This window comes from Nyctereutes procyonoides, unplaced genomic scaffold (assembly GCF_905146905.1).
Source record: "Nyctereutes procyonoides isolate TBG_1078 unplaced genomic scaffold, NYPRO_anot_genome, whole genome shotgun sequence".
Classification (NCBI taxonomy): domain Eukaryota; kingdom Metazoa; phylum Chordata; class Mammalia; order Carnivora; family Canidae; genus Nyctereutes; species Nyctereutes procyonoides.
The window spans coordinates 115,841,744-115,859,759 of NW_026575125.1; the positions used below are offsets into that span (position 1 = coordinate 115,841,744).

At 44.3% G+C, this 18,016-nt stretch overlaps 1 protein-coding gene across 2 annotated transcripts in view; it reads left to right on the top strand.

Annotated features, from left to right (window-relative positions):
* The window catches only part of MAMLD1 (mastermind like domain containing 1), a 118,785-nt gene that overhangs the window by 43,133 nt on the left and 57,636 nt on the right, over positions 1-18,016 (top strand). For both annotated transcript variants that reach the window (XM_055338492.1, XM_055338493.1), the window contains exon 2: positions 17,678-17,836. In XM_055338492.1, the coding sequence (XP_055194467.1) occupies positions 17,741-17,836 (96 nt within the window). In that variant the 5' untranslated portion in view covers positions 17,678-17,740. The remainder of the gene's footprint in view (positions 1-17,677; positions 17,837-18,016) is intronic.

Consider the following 18,016-nt stretch of genomic DNA (forward strand, 5'->3'; position numbering starts at 1 on the left):
TGTTCCTACAGGCCACTGACTAAGTCCCCTTCCCTCCTATCATCTATCCACCTCCTGAGGTAGGTTTCTCAGCTGGACCCACCACAGTAGAAATGGAGCTGGACCGTGGGTGCAGGTGTACAGGGACACCTCCTCACCATGCCCGATGACAAGTGCCCATGTTTCCTCTTAGCTGTGGCCTTGTCTCCTCCCACTTTCTCTTTAGAGCACTTCGGGCTCTGAAGGGGATGAAGAATTCTCGAGCATTGTCCTAATTAGTGGTCTAAGGCTCTGATCCCCACATTGCCTTGCCTAGAATTAGGGGGGTGTTGGTGGGGATTCCACAGTCTTGGGTTTAATGCAGAAAGAGAGGACCCCAAGCTCCTCCCAGCCCCGCTGGGAGTCTGGAGCCGACGTGGGGTGTCTCCCGTAGCTCTGGCTGGGAAGTCAGAACAGGTGGACGGCCGTAGAGGAAAGTGGATATAGATAAAGGTGGTGCCGGCTGCCCAGCCTCATAGGGTCCTCAGGCCAGACTCATTAGGGTGTCGAGAGCTGGTGAAACCCAGAGGCGTGAAGAGGCCTGCCCATCGGCCTTGGCTGGCAGGGTCACACTCGGGAGAGAGACAGGGTCGTGGATGGCCTGGGAGGCTGCCGTGGTGCCCTGACTTGGGATTCAGTGTCTGCTCCCCCTGCTTGTCGATCCCGTGATCCTGGACAAAGCTCTGCCTCGGTTTCCCTCTCTGTAACTATAATCTCTAGCTTCCCCTCTCAGTGCTAACATTCTAGGATTGCAGCCGAGCTCTACTATAGAAGAGGGGGCACAAAAAGACACGGCTTCTCTCAGCACAGTGGCTTGCTCTATTTCCTGCATCGTACAAAGGGGCTGCCTGGCCCCCGTCCCCGGTCCCTCCATCCCCCGGGCTCTCATCTGAAGAGCAAAGAGCATCAGTCCCATTTTGCAGATGAGGAGCCTGAGGCTCACGGAGGTCCAGCAATTTTTGTAGGAAGAACGTGGAACCCGGGTCCCCCGGCTCCCCTGTTCCGCCTGTGATGTCTCCTGGGCCACCAGCTCACAGCATGCTGCATACCTTCACGTGCCGGGTTTGGCTGTGGTTACGGCTGGCACCTAGGCCAGTTACACTTGGAGGACAAGTCCACGGACAGCACTGTTTTTGCTGTCATTTCAGGGGGAAAGGAACCTTGCTTGAGTGTGTGCCTTCAGGCAAGTGGCAGGCAGGGCCGGGGCCGGGGGGCGGGGGTGGCAGCCGCGCTTCTCTTCCCTCCGCCGGCCACTGCTGGAAGCACCACTGCTGGACACAGCTGGCAGGTGGAAGGGCCAGGCACCCGCCAGTACTGCCGGGGGGCATCCGCAGCTTAGAGACGGAGCACTTTCCCTGGGCCAGGGATGGGGGGAAATCTGTGTGTGTGTACATATGTGTGTGTGCATGTGTATCTATGTGTTTCTGTGCACATGTGTCTGTGTCTGCGTATCTCTGCTCCATATGCACATGCGGCTGTGTGCACCTGTGCCTGTGTGTGTTTCTGTATGTATAGGTGCCAGCATCCCTATGTGTGTGTGCGCATGTGTGACCACGTGTGTGTGTGTCGGTGTGTTCTGTGCGCATGTACAACTGTGTGCAGCTGTGTCTGCGTGTGCACATGTTCGCTTAACAACCTAGAAGCGGGATGGTCTGGCCTCTCGGACGACACCGGAGCGGTTTCCCATCACCCTCCAACACCCACCCCAGATTTAGTGGTCGACTATGGAGAAGCTTAGGGAAACTTGGCTTTCTAGGTGTTCAACACATGGAAGAGCCAGCATGTAGTGAGCCTGGCCTCTGGACCACTGTGTTAAATCCCAGGGCTTCTTTCAGTTCTCAAAGTGTGCAATGTGTGCAACAGGAAAAGATAATGCCGAACAAGTCCAGTAAAAAAAAAAAAAAATGAGGCCTTGACAAAACTTGGCCTCATATCAACTCTCAGGCTAGTCCTGCTGCAGCCAGTCATGTGACAAGATCAGCATTGTCATCACGGCCGTTAAGACTGTCTTGGTCTGCCCTAATTTCTTGGTGTCCTCATGTTCCAGAAAACTCGGTTCTCCATTTGCCGTGATGGGTGGCTCTCATGCACTGCTCAGTCTCAGAGTCAAATCCACTGCAGGGAGGGTTTCTCCAATGGAGAAACAGGGCTCTCAGCTAACTGGTTGGTCTGAACAAGTCTTAGCTCCTTGAAGCAGGACTTTGCCATCTGGGCCCTCCATGTAGGACCTCAGGACATTTGTACCTGCCAGGAAGCCCCAGCCCCAAGCAGATTTGTCACTGAGTGGCACATGACACCCAGACGTGGGGTGAGGGGCAGATTTATGGTCGAGGAGGGCATTTTTAACATCAGTGGCATGATATCCCAAAGCCAAAAGGAGGCAGAGTGGGGAGTTCCTGGGGAGCAGCAGGGTCGTGTCAAAAGTATAATCAGCCAGAGGTTGAGAGATCACTTCCAAATCAACTTGGCTAATTTTTTGTTTTTGTTTTTGTTTTTGTTTTTTACTAATGATGTGGGTCACTGGGGAAAGGTCACCAGCAACAGGAGAAAAGGCCCATTGACATCACATTCCACAAGGAGCCAGTCTTACTAGGAGTAGAGGATAGAAGAAGGGACAAAGAAGAGGTGGTGTGTATATGCAGTGGGATGTTACTCAGCCATAACAAAGGACGAAAGCTTGCCATTTGCAGCGACATGGATGGAGCTAGAAGGTATCGTGTGAAGTGAAATCAGAGAAAGACAAATTCCATGTGATTTCACAATATGTGGAATTTAAGAAACAAAACAAATGACCAAAGGGAAAAAAGAGACAGACAGACAGACAGACAGACAAAGAAACACTCTTAACTCTAGAGAACACACTGATGGGCACAAGAGGGGAAGTGACTGGGGGTGGGGATGGGTGAAACAGGTGGTGGGGATTAAGAAGCACGCATGTTGTGATGAGCACGGGGTGGGGTGAGGTGAGGAAGTGTTGACTCACCATATCGTACACCTGAAACAAATATTACAGTTAAAATAAAAACTTAAAAAAAAAGAGAAGATATAAAGTTTCTTTCCTCCACACACTTAGCAAGATGATTCATCCTTTGTCTAAGAGGAACATCGTTCTAAAACCCCAAGTTAGATTAAGGAGTGATAACATTTTGGGCTTTATATATAGAAAAAAAGCTTGATTGTATATAATTCACACAGCTTATAATTCATTCTGAAAGTGTACAAGTGCATGAGTTTTAGTGTATTCACAGACACGTGTAACCGTCCTCACCATTAATTCTAGAACTTTTTTGTCACCCTCAAAAGAAACCTGGTGTCCCTCACTCCACATCCTCTCCTCTCCCCACAGCCCTGGGCACGCACACATCTACTTTCTTTCTCTGCGGACTTGTCTATTTTGGACATTTCGTATAAACGGAATCATAGGCTACGCGGTGGTCTCTTGCTCCTGGCATCTTTCACTTAGCATCAGGACTTCACGGTTCCTCCGTGTTATATAACATGTGTCACACTTTGCTCCTTTCTGTGATTGGATAACATCCCATCTAACAAATGGACCACATTCTCCATTCACCAGTTGGTGGACACTGGGGTTGCGTAGACCTCTTGGCTAATATGAATAGTGCTACGGTGAACATTCCTGTGCAGGTTATTGTGTGGCCATGTTTTCAGTTCTCTTGGATATACACCCAAGAGCGGAATTGCTGGATCCTGTAGCTACTTTGTGTTTAACTTGCTCAGCAACCGCCAAGCCCTTTGCCAGAGTGGCTGCACTATTTTGCATTCCCACCGGCAGTATTTGAGGATCCCAGTTTTTCCACATCACTTGGGGCTTTTGAAAATCAACTTTGAAAAAGTAAAAGTGGTGTTTTGGAATATTGATCTATTTATTAGCACGGGCCTATAATTACCTGCCTTGCAGCTCTTCATGCTGTCAAAGCAGTCCTTTTAAATGCACAGAATAAAGAATGTGCTAGGCGTTCCTGAGGACACGTGGGCTCCAACGCACGGAGTTTTCAAGGCTCTCATGCTGTCGAGGGTTGTAGTCCAGCCTTCCACCCAGGCTTGAACCCACTTTGTGGATCCATCCAACAGATTCATCCACCCTGTGTGTGCTCTGACCTCGAGAGCTGCAGCCACATGTAAGGCCTGCTCCCTGCCCTCGGAGAGCTCACAGACCACAGGGGAGCCTGATGTTAGACAAATACTCCCTGCCGTGGGTGATGGGGACACAAAGGGAGTTCCTCATGTGTATCTTGTAGGGATGTTGGAGATAGCCATGAGATGCTGTGTAAATTGCCAAGCCTGATGTCTGGCTCATGGTGGGTGCTCATGGGTAGCTGTTATATTTCTGTAGAGAACTTTGCATATTACATATGAGGAACCTGAGTCCTAAAGGTTAAACAGCTTTTCCAGAGCCCCAGAACTCATGACTGAGGAGCTGGCCTTCCTGCTCCAGGGCCTGTCCATGGGCTCCGAAGTCCTGCCTGTACTAATATTGAAAACTGGTGTTAAACACTATATGTTGGGATCCCTGGGTGGCGCAGCGGTTTGGCGCCTGCCTTTGGCCCAGGGCGCGATCCTGGAGACCCGGGATCGAATCCCACGTCAGGCTCCCGGTGCATGGAACCTGCTTCTCCCTCTGCCTATGTCTCTGCCTCTCTCTCTCTCACTGTGTGACTATCATAAATAAATAAAAAATAAAAAAAATAAACACTATATGTTGCCAAATTGAATTAAATAAATAAATAAATAAATAAATAAAAGTCTGGTCTCTAACCCTTGATCTGCCTGTCCCTAGCCCAGGTTCTGCTGCCCCTGCCAGGTCTGAATCCTGCTGGACCAGGGCATCCGACTTGACTGACGCACAGCTTAACACCAAGATTGTTAGTGGAAGATAGTAATTATGAACAGTTAGCAGTACCTTCCAGATCAGGGTGACCTGCTGTGATCAGCGCCCGAGGTGGCCGTGACTAATGGCAGTGAGCCCCTAGATCTGTTCTTCGTGCGGTGTTCTCCGCCTACCAGCAGCCCCACACTTCTTCCCACCGTCCATCCGGCCTGGAAATCTGGAGGGGACGAGTGGCCTTAGCTCCCTGGTCCGTATGCAGCCAGCCGTCCAGCCACGGGACTCTTCACCCGAGGAGCTTCCTTCTCTTCCGGTCCTTGCTTCTTTTCCATTCCCACCTGCGCTCCCCACCCTGCTCACCCGCCACAATTTGTCTACAAAATTGTACAAACTGTTTGCCATGAGCAAAGCATGGGATCAGGTGCTCCGGTTCAGAGCCACCTGGGAGAGGTAGGATGACCTCTGGCTTCAGATTAGGCAGGTGGGCAGAGAAATAAGGGTCCAGAACTGGGGGTTCTCCAAGGGCCGAGAGCCAAAGACTGTCCTGGGCTCTGTACACTCCAGCACTTAGTCATCCTAATGAGAGATCACCTTTTACCCAGTGAGCCGAGAAGCTCAGAGTAACCAGTGACTGTACTCTGCTGGGGACCCAGGCCTGTCCTTGCCGGCACTTGCACCCTCCCGCACAAACATTTTTGTCCCTGGTGTCCAAGCTTGTTGGCTGCCATAGCAAAATTCCACAGATGGGGTGGCTTCAACCACACACGCCTGTTCCTTCACTGCCCTGGAAGGTAGAAGTCTGAGATCAAGGTGTCAGGAGTGCTGCACTCCCTCTGAGGGGGCCACAGAAGGACCTGTTCCTGCTTTTACGTGTAGAGCTTGGTGGTTCCTTGGCTCGTGGCAGTGTCACTGCAGTCTGCACATGACATTCTCCCTCCCCTTTCTATAAGGACACCAGTCACCCCGAATTAGGGGCCCACCGCACTCCAGGATAACCTCACCTTAAGTCCTGACACCTGCAATGACCCTGTCTGCGAACAAAGCCTCCTTCTGAAATACAGGAGGGAGGCACCATTCAACCTATAGCACTAGCGCACATGTTTGAAAACAGATTTGAATCCGTTTACCCATCAACCTTGCAGATGTGTTCACCCGCAGGCCCATTTGAAACCTGGAGGTCTCTTGGCTCTTTCTTTGCTTTGGGGGCTGAACTGCACCCTTGAAAACCGAGGGCTCTCCTAGTGAATGTCTTCAATCCTGACCAAAAATCAGCCCAACACCCTGAAGCCTCTCAGTGGGGTGTCATGGCCTCAGTGGTCACCTTGGGAATGGCTGAGCAGTGCCTATCTCCTCACCCTCACCCCACTCACCCCACCCAGGGGACACAGAGGAAGAAGCAGTTCGGATGAGACACATTCAGGTCTGTCGCTACGCCTGAGAAGTAGGCACCCAACTGGGCTTCGTAGTTCAGCACGCTGGGGACCTTTGGGTCCCAAGCCCAAGGCTGCTCCTGACCAGACTGGCAGGGATTGTGGGGGTGAAGGGAGCAGAACTCCTTTGTGCTTTTCTTTTTTTTTTCTTTTTTTATATTGTATTTATTTATTCATGAGAGACACAGAAAGAGGCAGATACATAAGCAGAGGGAGAAGCAGGCTCGCTGCGGGGAGCCTGATACGGGACTCGATCCCAGGACCCCTGGGTCATGCCCTGAGCCAAAGGCAGACACTCAACTGGACCCACCCAGGCGTCCCTTCATCATGCTTTTCAAGAAGATTTTAGGCCTGCGAGTTTGCTCCAGCAATATCCTCGCACTCCCCTTCCTTCCTTGCCAAGTGCCTTTAACTTGGCTCCTGGTTTCCTTCCTCTGTCATGCCTGCAGCCAGGTAGCCACAAGGGAAAGCTGGCTGCAACTGTCACTTGGAGGTGGACATCAGGCATCTGGCTGAGTCCGCAGGCCTGGGAAGCAAGAGATCAGGTGCTTGAGGCATGGCTAAGGTGGGGAGGAGTGAGCCAGCAATAACCCCAGAGGTACCAGTGTGCCCTCGGAGCTCTGGATGTGGGGGGCCAGGGGCTCCCAGGTATGTGCTTAGAGCCCAGGGGGGAAAGAGAGACTGCCCACAGGCCTCTGCTCTGAAGCTGAGGACTGAGGACCCCTCTTGCCCCACGCTCATCCCCACGGGCACAGGCTACAAAGTCAGAGAGCGACGCATCTCCCTGGCGCAGCCACGTATTGGAGGATGGGGAGCGTTTTCTTCCTGTATGAGAGCCAAACATAGATGTGCACGAAACACAAAGTTGAATGTACCTGGATTTGTGGGAATGAAATGCAAAGTGGGTGTGGCACATGGCTCTGGGGTTCACCTACAGTCCTGGAGGTGCTTGGGTAAGAACAATTGCTGGGAGTTGGTTTCTTTCTACTTGAGGTGGGTAGGCTTCCCCAGCAGGTGCTCCTGGGCACTGCCGGGGAGGAAGAACCTAGGCAAGGGTGGAAAGGCAGCGGAGCCCTGCTGGAGACAGAGACGTCTGCCCAAGGGCTGTTTCCCAGGCCCAGGTTCATCTAGAGGGAAAGGGGAACTGAGACCATGGCCCGAAGCTGGTATGCTGGGTGGCGAGGGAGACCCCTTCTGACTTGGCCCAATTTCCAGGCAGGGACCAGCTGCCAGTGCCTCCTCCGTGGGCTGCGCTCCCCAGCCCTGGGTCCAGCCAATACCCAAGTGTGCTGATGTGCTGCTGGGCCAGTAAGCTGCTACTGCAGCCCAGAGAATCAAGCCTTTGTTCTGGAAGCTCCGGCCATCGCCCCTTCTTGTCCCCTTTACGTTGGCTGCTGGGAGCCACAAAGGGGCAGGACAAGAAATCAGTGGAGTGGAGACTTTAAAAGCAAAAGCGGCATTTTTTTTTTTTTTTGCCTTTTTTCTTTAGAGCTGAATGGGTAGCTTGTCTGATGTTGATAGGTTTTGTGTTGCCAGCCCTGCAATAAGATCCGGGCCTCCGTCCCCCGCACGGGCTCCAGATGCCGGGCCAGGGAGTTAGTGGTGGCCTCTACGGTAAATGGGGTCTCTCTCTCTCTTTTTTAATTCCAGTTTTCTTTGGGTGCATTGTACATCGTATGCCATTTTGTCCCCAAACCCTAATATTTGAGTGAGGTCACAGCCAAGGCCTCGGGCACGGCCCCCAAAACACTCAAGAAAGATTTGGGTGGGGATTGTTTTTGAAAGAATAAAAAACATCTGTACAAACTTCTGTACGTTGCTTTAAAAAGTATCGCTACTTAGGACATGTCCCAGAAGCAAGGAGAAGATTCAGTGTCCCCCTAGATCTGGACATTGACATCCGTTTTGAATAGCAGTTTACTTCCTATTTTGAAGTAATTACAGATTCAGGGGAAATTGGAAGCATAGTAGAGAGGCCGCGGTGGTCATACCTTATATCACAGTTGTATAATATCAAAACCAGGAAATTGTTATTGCCACGGGTTTGTTGTTGTTGGGTTTTTGTTTTGTTTTGTTTTGTTTTGAGTCTCACTACAGCTCTTTTGTGTGGACATACATTTTCATTTCTTTGGGATAAAAGCCCAATTGCTGGGTCCTGTGACACTTGCATGCTTACTTTTAGAAGAGAGTCTCTGCCATTTGACATTCCTGCCAGCAGCTTCTCCACATCCTCACCTGTTTTTGCTATTGTGATCGTTTTTTTTTTTTTTTAGATTAGCTGTTCTGATAGGTAGGTAGTGGTATCGCGTTGCGGTTTTAATTTGTAATTCTCTAACGGTTAATGATATTGAACATGTTTGAATGTGCTTTTTTGCCATCCACAGAAACTTGACAGTAAAATGTCTTTTCATGTATTTCGCTCATTTTCTCTTGGGTAGTGGTTTGTCTTCCTGCCATTGAGTGTTGAGATTCTTTATATATTCTAGATACTAGTCCTTTATCAGAAGTTGTACATCTTTACTCCCAGTCCGTAGCTTGTTTTTTCATCCTATTCACAGAGCCTTTCACAGAAAAAAAGATTTTATTTTCAATAAGGTCGGACTTGTCGATATTTCTTCTTATGGGTCATGCTTTTGATATCAAATTTGAGAAAGAACATTTTGCCAGCTTTACATCCTACAGATTTTCTCCTTTTTCCTGGAAACTTGTATAGTTTGACATCTTAAATTTAACTCCATGGTCCATCCATTTTGAGTTAATTTTTGTGTAAGGGATAAAGTTGAGGTTGATGTTCTTTTTTTTTTTCTTGGCCTACAGTTGTTCACTTGCTCCAGAACGCTTCGTTAAAAATGCTATTATCCAAAAAAAAAAAAAAAAAAAAAAAGCTATTATCCCTGTACCGGATTGCTTTTGCACTTTTGCCAAAAATCAGTTAGACATATTTGTGTAGGTCTTTTTCTAGGTTCTCTGATCTATTTCAATTCTCTGTGTGTCTGTCCCTCTGCCAATACCATTGTAATCTTGATTAATGCAGCCATATTATAAGTCTTAAAACCGGGTAGATTGATTCTTTCCACTTTACTCTTCTTTTTCAAAATGGTTTCCACCCTTCTACTTCCTTTGCCTTTCCATTTATTTTTGGCATATTATTCCATCTATTTTAGAATAATCCTATCTGTATTTACAAAAAATCTTGCTGAGATTTTGGGCCACATAGGTGGCTCGGGCAATTAATTGTCAGACTTCGAATCAGGTCTTGATCTCAGGGTCCTGGGATGGGGCCCTGAGTCAGGCTCCGTAAAGCAGGGAGTCTACTTCTCCCTCTCCTTCTCCTTCTGCCCTTCCCCTTGCTCATGTTCTATCTCTATCTCTTTCCCATATAAATAAGTAAAATCTTTAAAAAAATAAACTTTCTGGGATTTTGATAGGAATTGGTTAAAGCTGTACATTAACTGGGGAAAAATTGACATCTTTACTATTTTGGGTCTTCCAGTCTATGAACACAGAATATTCTTCTATTCATTTAGCTTTTCTCTGATTTCTTTCATCAGTGTTGCATAGTTTTCAGCGTAGAAGAAACAGCATGTATGTTTTGCTTGGTTTTCACCTGGCAAGTTTTTGGGCAATAGTAAATGGTATTATATTTTGCGGGGAAGGGGGAGGGGCAGGAGGAGAGGGAGAGAGAATCCCAAGCAGGCTCTCACGATCCTGAGATCACATCCTGAGCTGAAAGTAAGAGTCAGAGCTTAACCGACCGACTGAGCCACCCAGGCACCCCAATGATACTGTATTTTTAATCCCAATGTCCATTTATTCATTGATGGTACATATAAATGCTGTTGATTTTTATTCACTCATCTTGTATCCTGAGACTTTCCTGAACTCTCTTCTTGGTTCTAGGAGTTTCTTTGTAATTTTCTTAAGGTTTTCCATGTAGAGAATTGTGTCAAGCGCAAATAGAGATAGTTTTACTTCTTTTTTTAAAAAACATGTATGCCTTTCATTTCATTTTCTTATTTTAATGGCCTACCTAGAACTTCCCAGTACTGTTTTTGTTTTGTTTTGTTTTGTTTTTATTTTTAAATTGAGATATATTTGACACTCAACATTGTTTAAATTTAAGATGTACAATGTATAGATTTGATATAAGAGGCGAGAAGAGTAGACATCCTTGCCTTGTTGGTAACAGTCTTGTAGGAAGGCATTTATTCTTTAATCATTAAGTGTGATGTTAGCCGCAGGTTTTTTATAGACATTCTTTATCAAGTTGAGGGAATTCTCCTCTACTCCTGGTTTTCTGAGAGTTTTTATCATGAACGGATGTTGAATTTTGTGAAGTGCTTTCTCTGCATCAAATTATACGATTGTATGATTTTAATAGAAGTTTTTTGTTTTGAGATCATTGTAAATGAAGATGTAGTTGTAAGAAATAATCCAAATAGGGCACCTGGGTGGCTCAGCGGTTGAGCATCTGCCTTTGGCTCAGGGCGTGATCCCAGGGTCTGGGATCAAGTCCCACATCAGGCTCCCTGAATGAAGCCTGCTTTTCCCTCTGCCTGTGTCTCTGCCTCTCGATCTGTGTCTCCCATGAATAAATAAATAAAATCTTATTTTTTTTAGAAAAAGAAATAATCCAAATAGATCCCATGTATCCTTTAGCCAACTTCCCCTAATGATAACATCTTGCAAAACTATAGTACGATATTATAACCAGGAGGCTGACATTGGTACAGTCAAGGTACAGAACATTTCCATCACCACATGTATCCCTCATCTTACTCACTTGTGGATACATCCACTTCCTTCCCACACCCACTCCTTCCTTAACCATTGGCAACCACTAATCAGTCCATTGCTATAGTTTTGTCATTTTGATATTGTTACATAAATGAAATTACACAGGATGTAAATATGGGAGGTTGACTTTTTTCACTCAGCATAATTCTCTGCAGATTCATCCAGGCTGTTGTATAAATCAACAGTCATATCTACACGTACCAGTTTGTCTGACCATTCATCCATTGAAGGACTTCTGGGTTGTTTCCCTTGTTTGGCTATTAGGAATAAAGCTACTCTAAACACTCATTTGCAAATTTTTATATGGACACAAGTCTTCATTCCTCAAGGATAAATACCCGGGAGTTCAATTGCTGGGTCATCTAATGGTTGTGTGTTTAGTTGTTAAATCGCCAAACAGTTTTGCAGTAACTTTTTTTGCAGAGTGACTTTTTCATTGCCACCAGCAATGCATGGGTGATCCGGTTTCTCCCATCGTTGCCAGTATTTACTGTTGTTCCTGTTTTTTTAAAGGTGAAAGTTGCATAACAATTTAGTGTTGTTTAATCCATTCACAACTTACTAAAGCATCACCTCAATCTAGGTCCTAAACATTTACATCACCCTAAAATAAAATTCCATATGCATTAAGCAGTCATTTGCCATCCTCCCCTCCCTCCAGCCCCTAGCAAACACCAATCTGATTTCTGTCTCCTTGCTTTATCTATCCTGGATATTTCATATAATTTCATACAATACGAGACTACGTACGACAGGATTCTTTTAAGTGTAATGTTGTCAAGGTTCATCCATGTCACAGCTTTGTCAGTACTTCATTCCTTTGTATGGCAGAGTAACGGTCCATGGTATGGTCATACCAAAATTTGCTTATCCATTTATACATTGATGGACATTTGGGTTATTTCCACCTTTTGGTTATCATGAATGATGCACATAAGAACGTTGTGTAAAAGTGTTTGAGTCTCTATTTTTGATTCTTTTGGATATATACCTAGGAGTGGATTTGCAAAGTCAGATGGTAATTCTACATTTTACTTTTTGAGGAACTGCCAAACTGTTTTCCACAGCACCTGTAACATTTAAATTCTCATCAGGAATGTATAAGGGTTCCGATTTCGCCACATTCTTGCCAGCACTTGTTATTTTCCTTTCTTTAATTATGCTAATGAATGGGAGGTGGTATATCATGGTTTTGATTTGCATTTCCCTAAAGCCTAATGGTATTGAGCATCCTTACATGAGCTTCTTGGCCATAAATATATGTTCTTTGGAAAAATCCCTATTCGAGTCTTTTGTCCATTTTTTAGATCATGTTGTTTGTCTTTTCATTGTTGAGTTATAAGAGTTCTTTATACATTCTAATTAATATTAGTTCCTTATCAGATATATGATTTTCAATAGTTTTCTCTCATTCTGTGGGCTGTCTTTTTATTTTCTTGATAATGTTCTTTGATGTGCAAACGTTTTTTATTTTGTTGAAGTCCAATTTATTTTTTTCTTTCGTTGCTCATGCTTTTGGTGTCATGTCTAAGACTCCATTGCCAAATCCAATGTTATAAAGATTTTTTCTTATATTTTCTACTACATGTTTTATAGTTTTAGCTCCTATGTTTAGGTTGATCTCTTTAGAGCTGATTTTTGTATGTTGTGTGAGGTAGGGGGTCCAACTTCATTCCTTTGCATGGGACTATCCATTTGTCACAGCACCATTTGCTAAAGAGACTATCCTTTCCTTCACTGAATAGTCTTAACACCCTTTTAGAAAATCAATTGGCCATAGACTTATGGATTTATTTCTGGATTCTCAAGTCTATTACATTGGCATATATTTCTGTCCTTATGCCAGTAGCACTGTTTTGATTACTGTAGTTTTGCGATAAGTTTTATTTTTATTTTGTAAAAATATTTTAAAAATATTTTATTTATTTATATTATTTATTTTATTTATTTATTTATTCATGAGACAGAGAGACAGAGAGAGGAAGAGAGAGAGAAAGAGGCAGAGACACAGGCAGAGGTAGAAGCAGGCTCCATGCAGGGAGCCTGACGTGGAACTTGATCCCAGGTCTCCAGGATCAGGCCCTGGGCTGAAGGCAGCGCTAAACCGCTGAGCCACCCGGGCTGCCCTGCTATAAGTTTTAAAATTGGAAAGTATGACTCCTCGAATTTTGTTCTTTTTCAACATTGTTTTGAGGTGATCATATGATTTTTTTTTTATTTTGCTTGTTGATATGATGGATAATGTGTGTTGACTTTTGAATGCCAAATCAGCCATGCATCCTTAGAATAAACCTGACTTGATCATAATGTATAATTCTTCTCATAAACTGCTAAAACTTTGTTACAGATTTTTGTTTATGTGCATGAGAAATATTAGTCTGTAGTCTTCTTTGTACATTTTTTCATTTTTACTGTCAGGGTAACACAGTGAGTAGGGAAGTATCCCTTCCTCTTCTATTTTCTGAAGAGATTATGTGGGATTGGTGCTAATTCTTCTCTAAACAATTGGTATAATTCTAGTGAAACTGTCTGAGCCTGGAATTCTCATTTTCTGGAGTTTTTTAAAATTATACATTTAATTTCTTTAATAATTATATTGGGTAAATTTTGGTAGTTTGTGCTTTTAGAATAATTGGCCCATTTCACCTAATTTTCAAATTAAAATGGATACTTGTAGTATTTCCTTATTATTCTTTACATGTCTACAGAATCATTAGTTATTTATTCCAATGTTGGTAATTTGTGTCTTCCCTTTTTCCTCTTTGTCAGTCTTTCTAGGTGCTTATTAATTTTATTATTTTGCCTAAGAACCACCTTTCCTCCATTGGGTTTCACTATTTTTTTTCTGTTTTCGATATAATTCCAGCATCAAAATCTATTCTTTATATTTCCTTCCTTCTTTTTGTTTTGGGTTTATTTTACTCTTCTTTTACATGGTTCCTTAATTAGAAACTTACTGTTTTTAGACTTCTCCCACATTTCTATTGTAAGCATTTAGTACTATAAATTTCCCTCTCAGCTTTACCTGTGTCCTATAAATTTTGATATATTGTATTTTCGTTTTCATTCAGTTTGATGTATTTTTTTTAAGTAGGCTCCATGCTGGGCATGGAGCTCAACGTGGGTATTGAACAAATGACTCTGACATCAAGACCTGAGCTGAGGTTGAGTCAGATGCCTAACCAACTGAGCTACCCAGGTTCCCCCAGTTCAATGTATTTTAAAATTTCTATTGAGACCTCCTTTTTGACTCAGAAAGTTTTTTTAAGTGTGTTGTTTAGTTTCCAAGTGTTTAGAGATTTTCTGTTGTTGTTTCCTAATTTGATCTCACTATGGTCAGAGAAAACACCACATACTATCTCAATTCTTTAACTGTAGATTGTTTTATTGTCTAGAATATATCTATCTTGGTATATATCCTTGAGTGCTTGAAAAAATGCATATTTTACTGTTTTTTTTTTTGGTGAAGTGTTCCATAAAAGTCAATTAGACCCTGTTTAGATGATGATGTTGAGTTCTTTGTATTGATTTTCTGTCTAGTTCTATCCATGGTTGGGAGAGGAAGTTGAAGTCTCCACTCTAAATGTGAGTTTTTCTATTTCTCCTTTCAGTTCTTTTGATTTTTGCTTCATATGTCATGCAACTTTGTTGTTTGATGTGTGCACAATTAGGATTATTGTGTCTTCTTGGTGGATTGACTCTTTTATCATTATGTGATGCCCTTCTCTGTCTCTAGTGATTTTCTTTGTTCTGAAGTTTACTCTGTCTACTAATACCAGAGCTACCTCATTACTATTTTTTATTAACATTGGCATGATATATATATTTTTTCATCTTTTTTACTTTCAAACTATTCATATCATTATATTTGAGATGAGCATCTCATAGACAGCATATAGTTGGATCATGTTTTTTATTCACTATGCTAATGTCTGTCTTTTAATTGGTAGATTTAAATCATTTTCATATTTTTAAGATTTTATTTATTGATTTGAGAGAGAGAGAGTGCATAAGTGGGAGAAAGGGAAGAGAGATAGGGACAAGCAGACTTGCTGCTGAGCAGGGATTCCAATGCAGGGCTCAAACCCAGGACCCCAAGATCATGACCTTTGCTAAAGTCAGTTGCTTAATCAACTGAGCCACCCAGGTGCCCTAGATCATGTTCATTTTAGTAAACCTACTGGTAGTTAGTGCTTAATGCTACCCATTTATTTTTATTTTGTTTGTTCTAATTTTATTTATTTATTCATGAGGGACACAGGAAGAGAGGCAGAGACCCAGGCAGAGGGAAAAGCAGGCTCCTAATGGGGAGCCTATTGTGGGACTCAATCCTGGGCCCCCAGGATCATGCCCTGAGCCGAAGGCAGATGCCCAACCACTGAGCCACCCAGGAGTCCCTACTTGAACATTTTTTGAAATTCTGTTTGCTGATTCGTGTATAGTGTCCTTGCAAGCATCTTTTTGTATGCAATTTTTAGTGGTTATTCTAGGTATTGTGTCTTATATAAATAACTTGTAATAGTCTACTAATGTCAATATTTTACCAGTTTGAGTGAAGTATGGAAATTAACTCTCTTTCCACCTCTTTAGCCTCCCCTATTTATAATGTAATTGTGTTAAGTGTTTCTTCCACATAACATTTAGAACTGCAGCATGCAATGTTATAATTGGTGCTTCAGCCATCAGACATTATTTAGAAAGCTTGAGAGAAAGAAAGTCTATTTGATTTACCCATATTTTTTCTCTCCATTGTTCATTCTTCCTTGGTGGTGTCCAAAATTCCCTCTTTGATCACTTCCTTTCTGGTTAGAGAATGTCCTTTATCCATCCTCTTACGAGGGGTCTGTTACTAACAAATCCGCTTAGTTTTCCTTTATCTCAGAATCTCTTGATTCCCCTTCCATACCTGAAGCATATTTTCACTAGGTATAAGATTCTGGATTGACAGTTCCCGTATTTCAGCACTTATTTAGATCTTCGGTTTTAACTGACTTCCTCTGGCAATGCTTTGACAGGGAATGGAGCACCATCTCATTTCTGCCAGGTTCTCCACTTAGCCTTTAATGACACCAAGGAGGTTGGGGTGCTTCATTACTGCCGAGCAGTTCTAGCTCCCTACTAGGCTTTCATTGATACCATTCCTGGCTGGGATCGGTAAGAGTGCATCATTACTGTTCCCCATGTGATCTCCACTGACATGGACAATGATGGTATCTGGACTCATTACCACTGTTCAGAGGCAAAGGTCCTGAACCTCTATTAGGTCTCCTCTGATACCACCCTGGGTGGGAGGGGGCAGGGAGAAAGAAATCATTACTGCCAGGTGGGGGTGGAGTCTAGGCCCCCAATTGGCCTCTGATGTTGGGACTTGTTGGGACCACACTTTTTTCTGTGGTGTTTAGCTGGGTTAGAGCAGTTCTTATATAAAAGTTTTCTGCCTCGGTTGACTGCCCCTTTCCTGGTCCTTTGGCTAAAGAGAGTAGGGTTTTATTGGAGACTTTTTGTCAGTGTCCATTGGCATTTTGGGGTTGCCAGCTTCTTCAGGTCCATGTCTAAGGTCTATGAGGCATAAACCCAAAGAACTCATTACAACATTGTTCCTCAGGTCCCAAAATCCCTTGTTCTCTCCACTTTTTTGGGGTCATCTTATGTTGGTTTTAAATGTAATGCCCAGAGGTTTTAGTTGTACTCAGTGGGAAAATGGGAAGAGTACATTTCCATTTTCCCAGAGGCGGAAGTCTGGACATTGACATTTTAGTGCCCAATTTTGTGCAGCCAAGGGGATTTCCAAGAAGGAGAGCTTCCCTCCTATGTGAATGCCTTAGCAGAGCTCTCATTTCATGTCTACACCATGAAAGACAAAAAGAAATGAAAAAAAAAAACTTTACTTGGTTTAGCACAGGTCTGCTCATTTGTCACAGAGGGCTTACACTGGGGTAGACATGGTCACCATCTACTTGGTTAGCTTTTTGTAAACTAGTACACCAGGGTTCCATGAGCCCCTTCCAACACCATTGCTTCCCCCCACTGACTGTCAGGCTATAAACTGTTAGTGAGCTCACTTGGCTGGGTGTTTATGGGGCCAAGAGTTGGGAGCTGCTTCTTCAGTGGGCCTTAAGGCTTACCTCTAGCAGAGTGGAGGGGTCCTTAAGCCATCACCTGATCCAACCACCATGGTTTTCACATAGGAAATTTGTGTCAGAGAACAGAAGAGTCTTTCCCCCGATCTCACTGCATACCACAAAAAAGCCAGACCTAAGTTCCACATTCCCTGCCTTTAAGCCTAGTGTTATTTTAGTTACATCAGGTTTCTTCTCCACCCCTCCTTCAGCTCTCCAGCAGTAAATTCTACTCTGCCCTATGGCCAGGGACTGCCATCTCATCCCAGCCAACTGCTTCACAGAAGTGCTCCTCATCCCTGGGGGTGGGAAGGGGCTCAATGAGGGTGGTGGGGTGGGGAGAGAGACATAAAAGGGAATGTGGCTGACTCCATCCAAACCTGTGCTCAGAGTGAAAGTCTGTGATTCACGGGGTCAATGGTCTCATCTTCATATCTGAAAGACAGTGTACTTTTTGTCTCCCTAAGCCCTGTGTCTAGGTCGTTTGGGAAGCGCCTTGGAGAGTCAAGAATAAAATTGCAGGTCAAACAATGGATGACTGGAAAAGTCGGCTTGTAATCAAGAGCATGGTTCCCCATTACGCCGTGGTGGGAAATCGTCAGGAGCCCAGAAAGCTCCAGGAATCGGTCAGACAATGGGCTATTGGGGGGAGGGGGGTGTTGAATGCTTCTAATCTTAAACTTGAACATAAGATGTGTTGTTGAAATTCTCTGTGCAAACTTGTTGGCAGGGAACCAACCCAAAATGTAAGGAACTAGAAGCTGACCTAGAAAAGATGTAGGAGATGAGCTAACCTTACCCCTTAC